Source organism: Artemia sp. Qi Xiang Cuo, chromosome 8 (genome assembly GCF_049724085.1).
Source record: "Artemia sp. Qi Xiang Cuo chromosome 8, ASM4972408v1, whole genome shotgun sequence".
Lineage (NCBI taxonomy): Eukaryota > Metazoa > Arthropoda > Branchiopoda > Anostraca > Artemiidae > Artemia > Artemia sp. Qi Xiang Cuo.
Genome location: NC_142801.1, coordinates 11968812 through 11986712, shown reverse-complemented (window position 1 = coordinate 11986712; position 17901 = coordinate 11968812). Strand labels below are relative to the sequence as shown.

The following is a 17901-nucleotide window of genomic DNA, read 5'->3' as shown; positions in this document are numbered from 1 at the left end:
TTACACTACTTGTTTACGTTCAAAATGGATGAAGTTCTGAAAGGTGTTTATGAAAGTATTGGTGAAGCGGTAAGTTTATGTTCTCCCAAAACGCTTTCTAGAGCTGTTTCTGGAGCCAAATTGGAGTAAGGAAAAGAGTATATATAAAATGAGCTATTCTAGATACTGCTCTAATATCGCATGCTTTGCGGCAAAAAAAAAAAACAACTAAAGCCTTTTTTCCCTCTGAAAATACTGCACACGAATCTTTTCGCTCTAGACACAGTTCAACAGCATCACAATACACCGTACAAAAAAATTCTGGTGGAACTCGGTGCCTATAGTCATTATGCATGTACCATTCCCCCGCGGTCAAAGAAAGGTGTTGAAGTTGCTCGGGTCATTGAAAGTATTCTAGAACAGGATTCGTATAGAAAAATTCAATCGGATCTTGGCAGTGAATTTGTTAACCCCCGTGTGCAAAAGGTTCTATTGAAATATAATACATCACTATATCATAGTCACAGCCCGATAAAGGCTGCATTGGCTGAACGATTAATAAGAACGAGTCGTCTATTAATTTCAGATATTGTACACTGAAAAATACATCGGCTTTAATTCATGATTTGGATAAAATCGTGCAGATATACGACCATCGACCCCATCGATCTCTGTCCAACTCTAGTCCTCGGGATGTCCATTATAGGGAAAATACATTTGATGCTTTTCTAAAGCAATACTCCAATGGCAATGAGAAGAAAAAGAAGAAGAAATTCAATGTTGGCGATACTGTTCGAATTAATAGAACCAGCAGTATTTTTAAAAAGGGGAATTATTTATGGAGCACTGAACTTTTTAAAGTGTCAAAAATTCTGGACATCGAACTCACAACATATCGACTACAAAACAACAAAGATGATGAGATTCTCAGTGGCTTTTATGAATATGAACTGCAAAAAGTTAGAAACACTAGTGAAAGTTATCAAATTGAAAAGATATTAAAGAGTCGTACTCGTAGGGGTAAGAAACAGTTGCTTGTTCGCTGGCTAGGATGCAACTCGGATTTTGATTCTTGGGTCAGTGCTGAAGATATTAACAATACTCAATGATTTCTATGTGACTTTCATGTCCAATGTTTCTGATCCTCTCTACAATGATCTGAATAGAACAAGTGCTTTTTGGACGAAACTCTCTCCCACCATTAAATTTGACAGAAAGTATGAAGTGACTTTTGTCGATTGTATTCTCAGATAGAACAGCGAAATACAGGCAAAGGATAGTAAATATGAAATAACAATTATATATTATGATGGACTACCACCACCAGAGGATAATGAGCAAATTCGAAAACCAAATTCGTTGGATTTCACATTTATTAAATTTACATATGAGGAGCTCACCTGCATGAGCGGTTAGTGTCGTACAATCAATAAAAGAATTTGTCCTATTAAAAAGGGAGATTTTTATTTCAGCTATTTAAAGGAGGAGGGCAACATCTACACTTGTTCGCCTATTGCCAGCGAAAAGGTTATACTCAATGATAATCTAAAGGATGCTCTTGGCTTTAAGCTCAATATAATCAATGGTAAAAGTGCCGGAAACACTAAGTTCATTTTTGCTGACTACCCACCTGCCTTCTCCACAGACACTTGTATATTTCTCTACGCCTCATTTGTGAAAACATCTAGGGTTGGTAATTCAAATGTTCCCCTCCTACGAGCTCTTGAACGAAAAACCAATCAAGAGCATATTCACCACTACAATATAAAGCATCTTCAGTATATTCCCGTAAACACTTCCTATTTGGAACTCTGTCAGTTAACACTAAGAACTGAATTAGATGACCCAATAGAAATTTCAAAGGGCTTTACTGTGATTGAAGACCATTTTTGTCCCATCGTTCAACAACAAGAAGTCTAATAGAAAAGTGGCATTCGTCTTTCCTGATATTGACTGCTATGTTAACACACTTGGTCCAAGACAACAGGGCAATGGAATGGACTATTACAAAGGTCGCTCGTCAATGTCTGGCTACGGTCTTGGAAGCGGGTTTGCTAATCTGTTTCGCTCTTCACTACCACTGGCCAGAAAAAATCTTTTACCGGCTGCGACAGATTTTGCATCCTCTACACTATATGATTGGGGCTCTGGCAAGGATTTTCAAAAAAGTGCTATGAAAAATCTCAGGTCTAGTGCGCGAACCCGTTGTGAGAGATAAAAACAAAATGGTAAAGGCTTAAAAAGGTCAAGAAACAACGCATCTCTCATCAGTCTCTACTCAGGATGGAAACGAAAGACATCATCCCTCTTGTCGACGAAAAGAAGGAAAAAGCTGATACGTAGTGTAAACAGAAGCCCCAGGAAGAAAATTGTTAGATCGAAACTAGATTTCTTCTCTTAAGATGTCCTACCTGCCGCATAAGGATTATCAACCTTCAATAACCGCCTCATTGAATTTATTCAATACTGAAAATGTTGATGTGAGTGTCAAGTACGGTTACTATGAACAATTTTATCCGGTTCAACCCCTTTCCGATAATATCCACTTTCAAATTTATTCCAAGGAAGACTACTTTATGGACATGTCTTCAACATTTATAGATTTACAAATGAAAGTCCGGAATTCCGATAATACAATGCCAGTTCGAGCCGATGGGATTGTATATTACATAATTTATTTCGTCAAATTAGTGTCTACATCAATGGCACGCTGGTGAGCACAACCAACAATCTCTCAAACCATGCAAGCTATTTGCAATTCATGTTGATGACACCCAAGTCATACAAGGAATTGAGAGGTGCCTCCAATGGATATGAATATATTACTAATACTGATAGTACAGATGCACTTAAAAATGCTACAACTAGTGAATTACATCTAGTTGGAAAAATATATCATGAAATATTTAATATATCCCAATGGCTGCCGCCCAATGTTAAAGTGGATATAAAAGTAACGCTTGCACAATCCAATTTCATATTGAGAAAAGAACTTGCTGCCAATCCCGATGTAAGTCTCTCCCTCACCTCGGCAATAGTTCATGTACGCAAACAGCAGGTTATGAGTTCTGTTGCTTTGGCCGTGGAAAAATTGAGAGCCAATGGAAATAATATTAAACTACTTGTTCCTCATACAATCACCAATCAACGTCATATTGCCATGGGGTCACGCACCTTCACCGATTCATCCCTTATCAATGGTGAAATCTCCTCAAAACTTGCATTGGCATTTGTATAAAGCGCTAGTGCAATAGGATCATGGACTGGATGCCCACATAAATCCGAAATGTTTGGACTTTCATCTCTTGTGTTCAAAGTACGCGGTATCCCATTCTACAATCTATATTTTAATAAATCCTGTAGAACATTGTATGAGTTGACCATGCAAACCCTAGATCAAGATTCGCAACTATTTGAAAATGGTATAACCGAAGAAATGTTTTCTAAGACACATGGTATCATTGTATTGGATTTTTCTGGCACACAGGATATGAGTATAGTACGTACGGGGACTGTGCGTTTAGAGTGTACATTTGCCGACCCATTGGCTGAGAGTATTGCACTAATCTCACTAAATCAATATGAAACCTATGGGGGTATCACGCCCAACGGTAGTGTTTTGCTAGATTAGGTGACATGAGCATTATTCAAATAGTAAATGTATTTACGATAAATACCAACATTTCTCAATACAAATCTCGTTCTTTGCCCTCAGTCTTAATTGGAGGAATCAGATACCTAAGACGGCTCCAGATTTCTTTCATGAGCAGTTCGTTAACTGTGTTAACAGGGCACCGGCTTAGAGTACATCAAATAATGAAAATGACTGAGTTTTTTGACTCTCTTGGTATTCTCTACAAATATTTCACACCCCACATCCGTAACTATATTGAGATCAGTGAGAAAACTATTATTCGAAATCGAAAGAGGGTGCAGGATCTAACGACTAAAAGCTGTGGCTTCACTGCAATACTATATTTTGTATTCCGATGCCGCGGCTATACTTACAAGCAGTTTCTCCACATTTATTGTGACACTCCTCTTCTGAACGACTTTATAGTGGAATATATCCTCTCAGACCTATTCAGTATTGATTACAGTGCCCTAAGACTAAAGTGCTTAAAAAATGTTTGTGAATTTTATAATCATTAAATGCATATATATACAACAACGTCTTTAAATCTTCACTTTAGATTTCTTCATCGGTGTATAGGCAACTGTCGTAAACCACTAATGCTGGCAAATCATTTGGATTCACTGTATATTGATCTTGATTGACTCCAAAGTCGGGGTCACATTTTCTGCAGTACAATATAACTTCACTCTTGTCATTTCTCTTTGTATAGTCAATGATACTATTAGCATTCATATTATGAAATTCACGAGTTTCAATCTGTCTATTTGAAGCGATATCACATACAGTGTTTTCAAGTGGTGAATCACATTCGTTAACTGCCAAATAAAAATCACTTGGTTTATAGTCATAGTAGGCAGTGTCGTCACAGCGATGACGTAGAAACCAGATTGTCTTGTTACCCCAACAGTTGAATCGTAGACCAGATTCCTCTTCCCAGAATAATTTAAATCCACGACGATACCAATCTCGTAGAAATAAGGTAAAATCACGTTTAGGATTCTTTCCAATCATAGCGGGGTAAGTATTCTCCCACTGATCACATTTATCATGGTGACAATTGGAGCACAGGTGCCCTCTAGGGTGAGAGTCACACACCTCCTCAAGACATGAATTACATCCTTTAATTCTTACTGCATAGCCTCTATGTAATTTACAAGGATTACATAATTTACACTTTTCACTATAGTCATCAATAATTGAGAAGGTCTCACCGTGAGTCCAACTACCGAGAGTGTACATGCACACTGGGCATGTATCGAACATTTTTTGGTTTCCAAGGTCAACTCACTCGCAAACAAGACGAAACAATTTTTCCTTATTCCATGAATTCAATTTGTGGGAAAGGGGAGAGGAGTACCTTTGTGACGCCACCTCTTTCGAAGGAGGAGCCATCTACAATTAATCCATCGGCAATGCTTTCAAAATTATATCCACAATATGATTCTGCTTTGTCCCAATTAATATGTCAATAAATTGAGTATATGCATTCGAATCACATTTTAAAAGTTTCACGCAATAGTCCAATAGGGGAGAATCAGTTTTCATTATATTGTCAAGTGTTGCCTGAGAGAATATCCTGCGTTGTAGAGATAACTCGAGAAAATCATCATCCAAAATCAAATGTTTTTCCATAAACACTAGATTTGATCTAATTCTCTCTTTCTCAAATTTATTCATTTTTCAATCCTTTCACTATGACTGCTGACTCTAGACTGACCCTGATTCGTTAGCCCTGACAAGAAAAGCATGTACAATTAGCGATAGAGTTTTTTGTCTTTGATTTGTTTCACTAACGCGCTTATAGCACATTGAAGTCTATTCGCACATGCTAAATCACCTAGCGGCGAAACATAATTGATCTTCCATTTTAAACTTGCTCAAGGATGTTACATTTCACGCATATACTGTATCCCATACCAGACAAAGTCGCGATCCTCTCGTGATTTCCACCGCAATGCTTGGTGCTCTTGTATTATTACCATCAACTCCACTCTCAACTTCTAAGAGTGTAAACATTTCACTCATCGCCATCACAAATATATATCCACATAAGTTATGTCAAACTGTTCTTCTTCTCAATCATTTGAATTCTATTCACAGACTAATAAAACCTTGGCAAAAATCCCTTATACATTCCTACCCTACCACGCCTATGTAAGCCAGGCCTCTTACTGGTTGTAATAAAAGCATTTGATCTAACTGTTACCTGGACGCTCATAACATCCGGCTCTAGCAATAACAACAAATACTCTTTCCTAGGTCATTATTTTTGCCTACAACAACAACAAGAAGAAAGTGTTATTGACCTGCCCCCATTAGACTCAATAATCCATTAAAGTGAGAAAGTTCCTGTTTTTCCATTCTCACTGACAAAAACCATAAATTGCTGTTGACATCCATGAAAAACATCAAATAAATTGACCAACACACATAACCATAAAAGAAAACAGACATAAATGTGAGAAAGTTCCTGTTTTTTCTTTCTCACTGACAAAAACCATAAAAACAGAAATAAATTACTGTTGACATCCATGAAGAACATCAAATAAATTGACCTACACACATAACCATCCAAGAAAACAGACATCAATTTGACAAAGTTCCTATTTTTCATTCTCACTGACAACAAACAGACATAAATTATGTGTAAAAAGTTGTAGGTGGCAGCAGGGGTGTCGCGTGGGAGCTTTAGGGTCATCTCTACTAGCCTGTATAATTCACAGAAAAGAGTTAGTTGTTTTTAAGCTTTTGTTTTGCATGTATAGTAATATGTAGCTGGATTTTCCTTTTCAACTGTCATTTTCACTAGATTTGCGAGAATTGACTCCACATTTCCCCCCAGAGTTTTGATGAAATTACGTCCCTGACCACACAATTTGATTCAGCTTGTCAGATAACCCTACTGCAGAGGTTTCAAGTTCCCATCTGTAAAAGTGTGAAATTTTACATTTTTTTCCATTAGAAAGATCACGGATGTGTGTTTGTTTGTTTTTCCCAGGGACGATCAAATCACATTAATAGTCCTAGAATATCGAGAGAGGGCTCATTTTAAGGGAAACTAAAATTTTTAGTTCTATTCCTATTTAACAAAAAAATTGAATGGTAACTAACTCCACTTCCACACTGCTTATTTCCCAAATTTTTCTGCTCAAAATTAGAAGTGGATATCCATTTGTTCATAGTTATTGAAAAATCTTGTAACTATACAAGCGTTTGTTATAACTTGATCCCCCTCCAACCCCATTAGGAAAGGTATGTAAGTCATTAAATTTTCCTTTATTTAAAGATAGTGAATGGTTTTGTGGGGGGGGGGCTGTGTTTTTTTCTGCAGAAATGTATCTAAGGTCAAATTGTCCGGGGGTGAAATTTACGGGCAAAGATTAAAATTGGGTAAGTTTCCCAAGTTCCTATTCGAAATTATTTCTATTTGTCTTACTCTATCTTTACTGATTAAATTATATGTATGGAGATGTCAAGGAGTATAGCCCAAGGGCCGATCAACCGGGGTTGTACTTGTCTACGGGATCTTTAGTTCGGGGCGGGAATTGTCCTTTGGATATTGTCACGGTATGAACTTTGGTGCAGAAATAATTTGATACTGGGGGGGGGGGGTGAGGGGTTACGGGAAAGATTTTTAACGGAGAGGGGCATATCTAGCATTATCTTAAAGCAAATAAAAAATTGAAGTCTTTCAAATTGAATTTTGCTAAGAAAAAAAGAATCGGCGGAATCGCGCAAGAAACTGTCTGGGGAAATATCTTGTGAAAAGAACGGTTTCTGAGGGGACTAGATCTTAGTGATGGTTTTTGGGAATTTCCTCAGTGGTATTTTAATTTCCAAATATTGGTCATAGAAAATATCAGATCCTGTTCTTAGATCACTTTCTAACACTTTTACATGTTTGTTTGTTTTCAAATCATCTATGACCGACTCACGTGTTGAATTGTTTTTTAAGTATATGTTTTACTTTCATTGGGGATGTGCTAGTTGATTAATATGCTTATCATAGTTGTCTCAAGGGAAGGCGTGGGAATTTATGGTTTTTCAAAATTATTTTCTGTTTGTTGATTTTGCAACTGTCTTTGAGTGTTTGCCTTGGCAATTGACGACCATGGGAGTAGTATGTGCAAAATGAATTTGCTAGATACAATAGAATGTATTGTTTATACGGGGTCAACCGCTTTTTCTGGGGCCACCTGCGTATAAGCCAAGATGAGGTTATTTCTCAATATCCTTGAATATCCTGGTTTTTACTAGACCTGTTTTTACTTTACTAAATCAACAGAAAATTAAGATATATATGTCCTGTCTTCGACCCATCATGAACTACTACAGATATAGAGACTAGAGTTTTTTTTCATTTGTCTTTATGTAAACATCTTTTAAATACAAATAACAGTAGTATTAAATACGCGCGGTTTGTTTATTGGCTTATTTCTATCAGTTTCAACATGGTTTTCTTCAAAGTGGTTGAAACATATACTGAGTAGAGACAACAGTATGAGGAGGGGTTCTGTTTAAATTGCTAGTCCTCCCATGCCCTGGAATGATGTTTTTGAAGCATTAAAATTGCTTCTTTTTTTCCCCATGTGTAGTATGTGCATAATGAATTACTTGGCTCTATTTCCCTTTAATAGAAAGTAAGTAACTCCTCGTCTGTCCAGGCCATCCTATAAGGTATTTAGAAGAGCAATGAACTACTACATAATTAAGGGTTTGAGCCTTCAGTGTTAGTTTTGAAAGGATTTGATAATAAAGCATTTTTTATAACCAATTCTGTCCAAACCTGGTACCGGTGATTCCTTAAAACGTTCTTCTGGAGCAATGAACTCTGATGAAACCCGGGCAAGGCGATCCTATTGGTGTTTTAGAAGACCATTAAAATCTGAACAAACCCGGTAATGGTGATTTATTAAGGCGCTCTTGAGGAACAACGAACTCTGAACAAGCCTTGACATGGCGGTTCTACCTTTGTCGATGCTATTGCAAAACATATTGCCTAATGTTTTAAGATGATGGCCAAGTAGTTTTCGATGGTCACAGATATATTTGAATTGTGTATGATTGAAATTGAGAACTTAAGTATGAAGAAAGGACGCGGTAGTCAACTGAACTAGCACGTTGATGCTTATAGATGGTCATTGGAAATACATTTACAAAAACCTTCAAAAATCACCTTATGAATGAACAACGAAATGAAATGACTAATATCCTATTAAAACTTTTGACAACGCCTCAAGGCACTACTCTTTTGCTCCTTAGTGGTTTAAGATCACGAAAAAGGTTTAACGGCGATTCCCAAACTGCTGCTATGTACCCAAGTAAATTCATTGATGATAATAATTTGAATGTATGAACTATTTGACTGGATTAGGAATCTCAGAAACGAGATTTATGAGGGTAAGAGAATGCTGAGTGAATAAACTGAAAAACCAGTTAAATACTAATATGTTTTAAGATGCTCATGCCTAAAGTATAAAAATCATGGCTATGTAGTTTTCAACGATCAGAGAAACATTTGAAGTCTGAAAGTTTGAATCTTGAAACCTTTAAAGGTAGACAGTGTATGCTATCTCAATAAGAAAGCAAGATGTTGCCTATAGCAGTCTGCAGTCCTCACAGATACAAAAACCTACACGTGTCGTCTAATGAATGAACAATTAATCGAAATGATTAATATCATATTAATACTATTAATAATTGCCTAATGATTTAAAATCAAGGTTAATTAGTTTTCAACGATCACAGAAACATGTGAATTAGGTTATTTTTAAACTGGTAACTTAATGATTAACAAAGGACGCGCGATTCAACTAAGCTGGAACGTTTTTGCTTAAAGCTGGTCACTAGAAACATAGTTACAGAAGCCTTCACGAGTTGCACTGTTATTTAGAAAGTATTTTAAGTGAGTAATATACTATTAATAATTTTGGCAACGCCCCAAGGCACTGCTATTGTTTTCCTCAATGGTTTAAAATAAAGAAAAAGGTTTAACGGCGATTCTCAAATTGCTGCGATGTACCCAAGTCAATTCATTGATGGCTATATTTTGATTTTATGAATTATGTGTCCGGTTTAGGAATCTCAGACCTAAGATTTATGATGGTATAAGAATTTTACGTTAGACAGATAAATTAACATGCTTTTTATCTTCTGTTCTGATATGTGTACACGTATAACTAGGTTTAATAGCGGTTTCCTACTATTAAAATTTATATGTTTGTATATCTTGTATCGTATTCAGTTTAAAAAACACCCCTCTACTAGCCATTCTGGAACTTTTTGAATTCAATCCATGGATTTTTTTGAACCTGGACCATCAGGGGGAGTAGAGAACAAAAACAAAGTTAAAACGAGCATAAATACTGTCTTTTTAAAAATAAAAATACTTCTGTAATGTTTAAACGTAATTTTCTTTTAACTTAGATTTTTTTGGAACGAGTTTTTTAAACTTTTTTTAACAAAATAAATTTACTTGTAATGTTTTCGTGATACGAAATCAAAATAATGTACCTAAATTAGTAGTGCTTTTTTCTTTTAGAAAATTAATATCTTTAGTTATGTTTTTTCAAGTAGTTTTTTTTTAACTTCAATTTTTTTTCATGTCTTAAATTGACATTGCAAGTGTTTATAGCAGAGTTCAGAATGGTATAATTGTAAATAAAGATGTGGGTTTTCCCTATTTGAAACTGAAGTTGCTAACGGGTGTGAAATGAACCCAAGAGAACTCAATGTTTCAGTAGGAATTACAAGAGAATGTCGGCTAGCCCTCGAATAGGGCGAGTATCTTTGCAAGATATGTAAAAGATATTTGAAGGAGCCATAAACTTGCGTAATTGATTTATCTGGCCATGGGTACTAGTTGTGCTATGAATTATCAGACAAGCATGGGAAAAGCTCTAATGCGCAACTATCAGAGTCAATAAACTGTTACTTGTGCTATTCCGTAACAACTTCATGTTGATTATCAAGCTGCACAACTGTAAATACTTCCTGTGATTGGTTGAGGTTTTTTTGCTTGCCATGTTAATTGCGCAACCAATTTCTCTTGTCTTGTAATTAAAAGTAATATAGAAAATAAAAATGTTATTGTTGATTTATTGGTTTTTTTCAATAGGAATATTATTGAATAATAATATAAATGTGGATCAATTAATTCGTGATTTGAATAAATTAATATCTGTGTAAAAAATAATTTTTGTATAATTTAATAAAAACTTTTTAGATAAAGTAAAAGTTATTTATAAAATTTATAAAATTCATAAACGTTTGATTAATTGATTTTATAATTTAATATTTAATAAAAAGGAATAAAATATTATTTTACTATGTTACAATTAATTTTTTTTATTTAATAAAAATATTTGTATTTTGATATTTAATGTCAATTTTTGTTATTATATCTGTAATTTAAAAAAATTGACTGTCATCATTGGATACTAAAAGATAATTATTTGAGTATAATAAAACCAGGAGGGATACTACATTATGCCATATCAACTGACTGAGGTTCTATGACCGAGTGAATACAGCATATAATAAAGGTGGTAAAGAATTGAGTACAGTTCACGAAGAAGGTGGAGAAATGTACAATTTTTCGGGGTTGAAGCACTGTACGTTAGGGTAATTTGCCTACAGATAAAGTTTTAATTCAAAACGGTGACTCCAAAAGTCCACTTTTCAATTTAGTAAAGTTTAAATATTCTAAATTTAGAGGGGCATATCACTGTTCCGAAGACTAGGTTTGGTTTTTCGCACAGGGGATGCCAAGGGACTTAACTGATGGTGTTCAGTGCATACGATCCGGTAAAAAAAGTATGCTTCATCATGTGGTTCCGTTTGTGGATGCGTGAAGGACCTAACGTATTCAGGAGGTGATAAGTCAATTCAAAGTTAAGACCTTGTAAACTCTTATAAATTTAAAAGTAAAATTTTGGGGTACAGTTCTGAGTTAAAACTTTTTCTATTGGCATAGTGCCCTCGAGGTACAGTTTTTAACTCTAAAAATACTTTGTATTTCTCTGAATTCTTCCTGAAAAGAACCCAGTTCTTTACCACTTTTATTATATGGTATTATCAATCTGTCAAAAAATTCAAGTCTGATTGTATGGCCCAGTGTAATATCTCACAAGTTTTTATCATACTTCACTTTTATCAAACATATTATAGTTAAGCTTTTATCATACTCAAACATATTATATTTCATTTTCCAGTGGAAACAATTAATTTTTTCATGTTTTACCGAAATTAAAAAGAAAATGCACATTCAAATTTAATACTGCAGGATGATTTTTCAAGCCAATAAGTTCAGTGTCGTAAAATCCAATCATCTTTGAAAATGTTGAGTTAGTATTTAAATATAAAGCCCTTGATCAAACTTTTATGTCTTTGCTCAAGGTTAAAAACACTTGTTTCTACTGGCACCTGTAGTAGTTAATTACTCTGAACCAAATTTTGTATAAATCCAGTGTTTGAGTCTAGTCAGAGTTCATTGATCTTAAGTCCTCTAACTTATTTCCTTACATTATTCGTTCAAAGAAGATAAAAAATTTAGATATCACCCTGCCTTTCCTCGATGATAAGTAAAATTTCAAATAGGGATAAAAATCTTTTAATAGACAGACGCAACTTTCACAAATAATGATAAAACTTCACAAAAAATGCTAGATATTTCGTTCAAACATGCAGTAGCTGTCATCACCAGTAAAACTAAACTAAAAAAAATGTATTTACACTCTGTCCAAGTGTTAGTTCATTCAATGCTAATGAACCGGATCCAAGAAATGGAAAGAAACCAGCTTCCGCTTTTGCTTTTAAAATAATTAAATCATTGAATAACATGTAGTTTTATTTTATTTGGTATATTAACTATTATTTTCAATTGTTTTATTTTAGTTTTACTACTGATGACGGTCACTGCGTATGTGTCCGAAATATATAGCATTTTTTATGGAATTTTCTCACTGTTTGTGAAAGTTATCGCTGTCCATTAAAAGTTTTTATCCCTATTTGAATTTTTATTTATTTAAAAAAAGAAACAATCCACAATAATATTTTGTTTTGTTTTCATGTGCATTTTACACTCAAGACCAGAGAAATAGGTTGCACTACATGGGATTCGAGAAAGACCTTACCGAATTGAAAGTAATTATAGTTGCGTAGCTATATAATCAATATGAAGTTGTTACGGCATAGCACTAGTAACAATTTATTGACTCCAATAGCTACGCACTAGTTTTTTCTATGCCCGTCCTATAATTCGTTGCAAAACTAACATTCACGGCTTGTAAAGTCAGTTTCATAAGACTTTATTGATCCTCTAAGTACCTTAGAAATATGTCATTGCATAACTGGCACTCGAGAAAAGAGATATCAGTTAAGCAAGAGTTTATTACTCTTCCATGTACATTTTCAAGATCGTGCACATACTCGCCCTTCCCGAGACCTTGCTGACATCATATTGTAATTTTTGCCGTAGCATTGGGTAATCTTGGCTTTATTTCACTGCTAATAGCGCCTTCAGCTTCCAATAGGGAAAATTTCCATACTTGTTTACAAGATTATAATTCTGAAGTCTGTTATCAGTATATTTAATGTCATTTTAAAACATGAAAAAAATTTGAAAAGATTTCTAAGTTAAAAAAACGAAGTAAAACAATATTTCATTACAAAAATAATTTTGCTAAAAGATAAAAACACAATTAACGTACGTATATAATTTTCATTTCGTATTAAAAAAATATCACAAGTAAATTTCTTTTGCTATAAGAATATGTAATGTTATTTCAAGACATGAAAAAAGTTGAAAAAATTTCTACGTTTAAAAAAAATTCACTACAAACACTATTTTTCTAAAAGAAAAAATCATGTCTAACATACGTATATCATTTTCATTTACCTTTTCGAAAATATAACATGATAATTTATTTTTTAAAAAAAAGTTGAAAGTATATTCGTTAAAAAAAAAATTTATGTTAAAAAAAATATTTGTTCAAAGAAAAAAAATCACAACCAAACACAATTAATATTCGTATATAGGTGCGTTTTTTAAACCAAAGATGTTATATGACATACAGCCACATACAATTCAATGATATGGCAACTGCATGAAACCTATTGATCAAAATTTACTTCTGAGAACATAGTAACATAATCGACTTGTTGGCTCTGTTTACTAACATATTACTCTTTTAACATATTAATTCTCGCGTCTCACGTTCGATTCCTACACCAGACAAATAATTCATAAATTAAAAATATCATCAGCAATGACTCTAGTTAGGTAGATAGCAGCACTTGAGGAATCGGTGTTAAACCTTCTCGTGATCTTAAACCACTAAGAAAGAAAAGAGTAGTGCCTATGGGCGTGGTCATAAGTATTAATTTGATACTACTCATTAGACTTAATCGTTACTTCAAAAGGTGATATGTGAGGGTTTTTATCAATGTATTTCTAAGAACAATTTATCAACATCGATGTGTTAGTTGAGTTGACTAGGGCTTCATTTCTTCGTCCTTAGGAGTCCCCAGTTGAAATCCTACACCAGATATATATTTATAAAATCATCGGAAAATGCCTTAGCCTTCATCTTAAAACGTAACTCAGTCTTTTTTGCAATATTATCGAGAAAGGTATAAATCCCTTGTCCCGTTATCTTTCTGAGTTCATCGTTCCTCAAGAGCGCCTTGGCAAATTGCCATAACCGAATTTGTTCAGACTTCATTGGTCAGTCACTACTCCATTAGAATAGTCTTGGCCATGTTTGTTGGGATTTTATCGTTCCTCAACAACTACTTAGGAAATTACAACAACCGTGTTTGTTCAGAGTTAAGTAATCACCAAGAGAAGTATAGGGTTAAATCCTTACGTAACTAAAACTCAAGGCCAGAGAAATTAATTATACAGGATTAGAATAATCTCCTAAGTGGCTTAGAGGTTGACCCTGACAAGCGAGGGGCTATTTACTTTCAATGAAAGGGGTATGGAGCCGAGTAAATTCATTATGCCCATGCCACTCATGGGTAGAAGGAGGTATTTTGATGCTTCAGAAACATCATTCCAGAGTATGGGAGGACTGCCAGTTTAAATAGGACCCATCACCATATTTTTGTCTCTCCTCAGTTGATATTCCTGCCATCTCGAATGAAACCAATGTTAACACTGACTGTACTAAACCTTGCAACCAAAAGCAAGTAGTCCACACTCTTGTTCTGTGTATTTCAGAGATTCTGATATAAAAACAAAATGAAAAAAAAAATCCTGATTATACTGATCTGAACTGGTTGAAGACTGAAAATATTTATATATATATATATATATATATATATATATATATATATATATATATATATATATATATATATATATATATATATATATATATATATATATATATATATATATATATATATATATATATATATATATATATATATATATATATATATATATATATATATATATATATATATATACATATATGTCTTCTGTTGATTTAGGATTCTTGCAAAATGAAATATATTTTATCGAAAAATCTGTCAAGTCGGAAATTATTTTAATTTGAAATATAATGTTATGACGCAAAATGAAATTATTAAGTATTGAAAATACCACTTTGACTAATATAAGACTTTCCAAATTAACCATAAAAAGTAACACAGGTCTTGGAAAACCAGAATATATTCAAGGATATTGAGAAATAACTACATTTCTCAATGAAGAAGCGGTTGACCCTAATGTATAAAAAATACATTGTATTATATATAATAACTTTTTATATAATATTACTTTGGTGATCTATGGTCCTTTTGGTTAGGATTGCTTTTGATTATCATAAGTAATCTTTAAAGCTTATAATATTTTTGTATTCTAATTATTTTGTGTGGCAAATAGTCCCAGTTTCGTGTCTATTAACCGAACCTTTTATCGTTGTTTGTTGAGTTCAATAAAAATAATACTATTTATACAAAACCTCTATAATATTATGTATGCTTTATATCTACGCCCAGAAGGCACGCCTAGTATAATTAGAAAGACTTAGTCTAAGGAAAAGCTACCGTACTAGTAGTCGCTCTAAGAGCGTAGCCCTCAAGGAGCCCGACTAACAGACTTTTACTCCAGTTGAATTAATTATAATCTAAAGGCTTCGAAACTATTATGTTAGCTGAATTGATTTAATCTTTTGCTTTGTTTATGCAAAAAGGTAGTTGCCTTTTCTAAAGTTTATTGCATCTTGAGCTTTTAAGTTCAAACTTGTATGAGGCTGATTATTCAAAATTATTTGATCCTTTACTCTTTTGAAATTATTTATGGTTTTAACTTGTTTTTTTTTCTAAATAATATATACTAAATTTTATTTAATTGATTTAGCTTCTCTCTTCTGTTCATACTAATTAGCTTATACATATTTTTTCAATTTTAAATTAATTTTATCTCTGAATTTGCTCTGCCTTGTAGTGGTTTAAAACTCAGTGTCAACAAAAGGACGTGTCTTGAGGTAAAAGGACACTACGATTGAACCCTTCCAAAGATCTCTTGAATTCATAAAATAGTCTTGAAATGAAGATTAAATAACAGCCTCGACAGCCCTACCCCAAACTATTCTTTGAGTTTCGCTTCCAGAAAGATATAGATTTTGCGTGCCCTCTTCCTAACAGAAGTCCTGAATAAGCGTTATAACCATGTAATTAATTCAAAAATTTAAGGAAAATGATGAGTAGTTTTCCACATTCATCATAATTTTACCCAGTCCCCATTTATCATGAAAACACGCGTAACTTAAAAAAAGGAACTCAAAATAGGTTCTCACTGGTAGAACAAATTGGTACAAATAATTGGACAAGTTTCGCATTATTCGACCTTCCTTGTTCAGTTTTTTTTAGCTTGGCTAAACCATCTTGGCCTCTACAATAACCATTTGATAATTACACGCCATTCAAGCATCAAGGAAAGTGCTTAGAAAAAGAACTTAGACCCTTGAAGTTCTTTAAGCAAGCTAGTCTTTGTGTTATATCCTTTTCCATTGACAGGAACCAACTGAATTACTTAGAAAATAGGAAATTTTAAATTTAATGAAAAGAAATATGAAGAAATACTTTTTCTACATAAATTATATTTGGATAGAACCTTTTTTTTTCGTAGTTTTCTAGTTGAAATACCGTCAGGCAGATGGGTTCCAAAAAAAATCTGTGGATAATTTCTCTAGAAACAATCCAACAAATGCTCTTCCGTCTTTCGTAATGCCCACATTTCAGAATCATGCCTATACCTGAAGACGGTCATCACTGTAGCCTCCTGTGTTCTAATCTTGGTTTTCTGACATCCTTCTTTTTTTCCAAACATTTTCATTTTTTTGAAAAACACCCTGGGCCAAGGCTATTCTACCTTAATATTCTCATGGCATCCAAGTGAAGATATCTATTTGATCAATCTTCTCGTTACACAGTATTATCCTTCGCTTTCACTAATTCTTATTCAATGTAACTTAATGTTCTTAACCTTAATTTTTTAAACCTATTTTTGTACCCGTATTTCTCAGAACCTCAAGTAATCATTCATTTTGCTTAGGTTTTCAACAAGGACTGTCAAATTATCATCGTAATCTATATCTAGGACAAGTTTTATTTGGTCTATGTATCTGTGTCTGAAAATGAGTTATATTACAAATATTTAATTTCATTAGTTACTTGCCAAAACTGTTCAAGAGACAAACGGTTTTCAGTAAAGAACCAATTACGGAGAATGCGTTATACCTTTACATTTTGGGAAAGGAACAGTAGCCAAACCCTGGTTTTTAGTTATTTTTGTTTGTTTTAAGCTAGAATTATCTATTTATTTGATATTTTAAACCCTTTAAGATTTATTTTTTTTGTCGTTTTGAGCTTGAATTACTATAGATTCTTATTTCTACCGATCTCAAGTTTATTCTGGTATTTAGTGTTTTTAATAAACTTATTTTTATGTACTTTATTTATATTTGATTATCTTACATAAAAACTAGTTACTTCATAGTATATATTTGGTATACCCTACAAGGATTATACCTACACAATAGCTCCTTTGTTGGCTAAAACAAACCCTTACTTATAATATATAAAGCTGAGGACTAAAGGGTACATATGACAAAAGCAGCTCTCAATTACTAATCTAAGACTAAAACTTGGGTTGAAACATCCTTGTCCGTTTTTAAAGGCCTGCTGTTCTTCTATTAAATTTTTATCTAAGAAGTTTTTTTTGAATGCAAATATTGAAAATTAAATGTAGCTTACATATATTTGGCAAACCA

General features: G+C 33.5%; 2 protein-coding genes across 2 annotated transcripts in view; one reads left to right on the top strand and one right to left on the bottom strand.

Moving 5' to 3' along the window:
* Positions 1-17901, bottom strand: part of LOC148949166 (uncharacterized) — a 173160-nt gene that overhangs the window by 33144 nt on the left and 122115 nt on the right. The gene's annotated exons all lie outside the window — the stretch shown is intronic.
* The window catches only part of LOC148949167 (uncharacterized), a 42628-nt gene continuing 24751 nt past the window's right edge, over positions 25-17901 (top strand). The window contains exon 1 of the mRNA XM_089093527.1: positions 25-69. Coding sequence (XP_088949653.1) covers positions 25-69 — 45 coding nt within the window. The remainder of the gene's footprint in view (positions 70-17901) is intronic.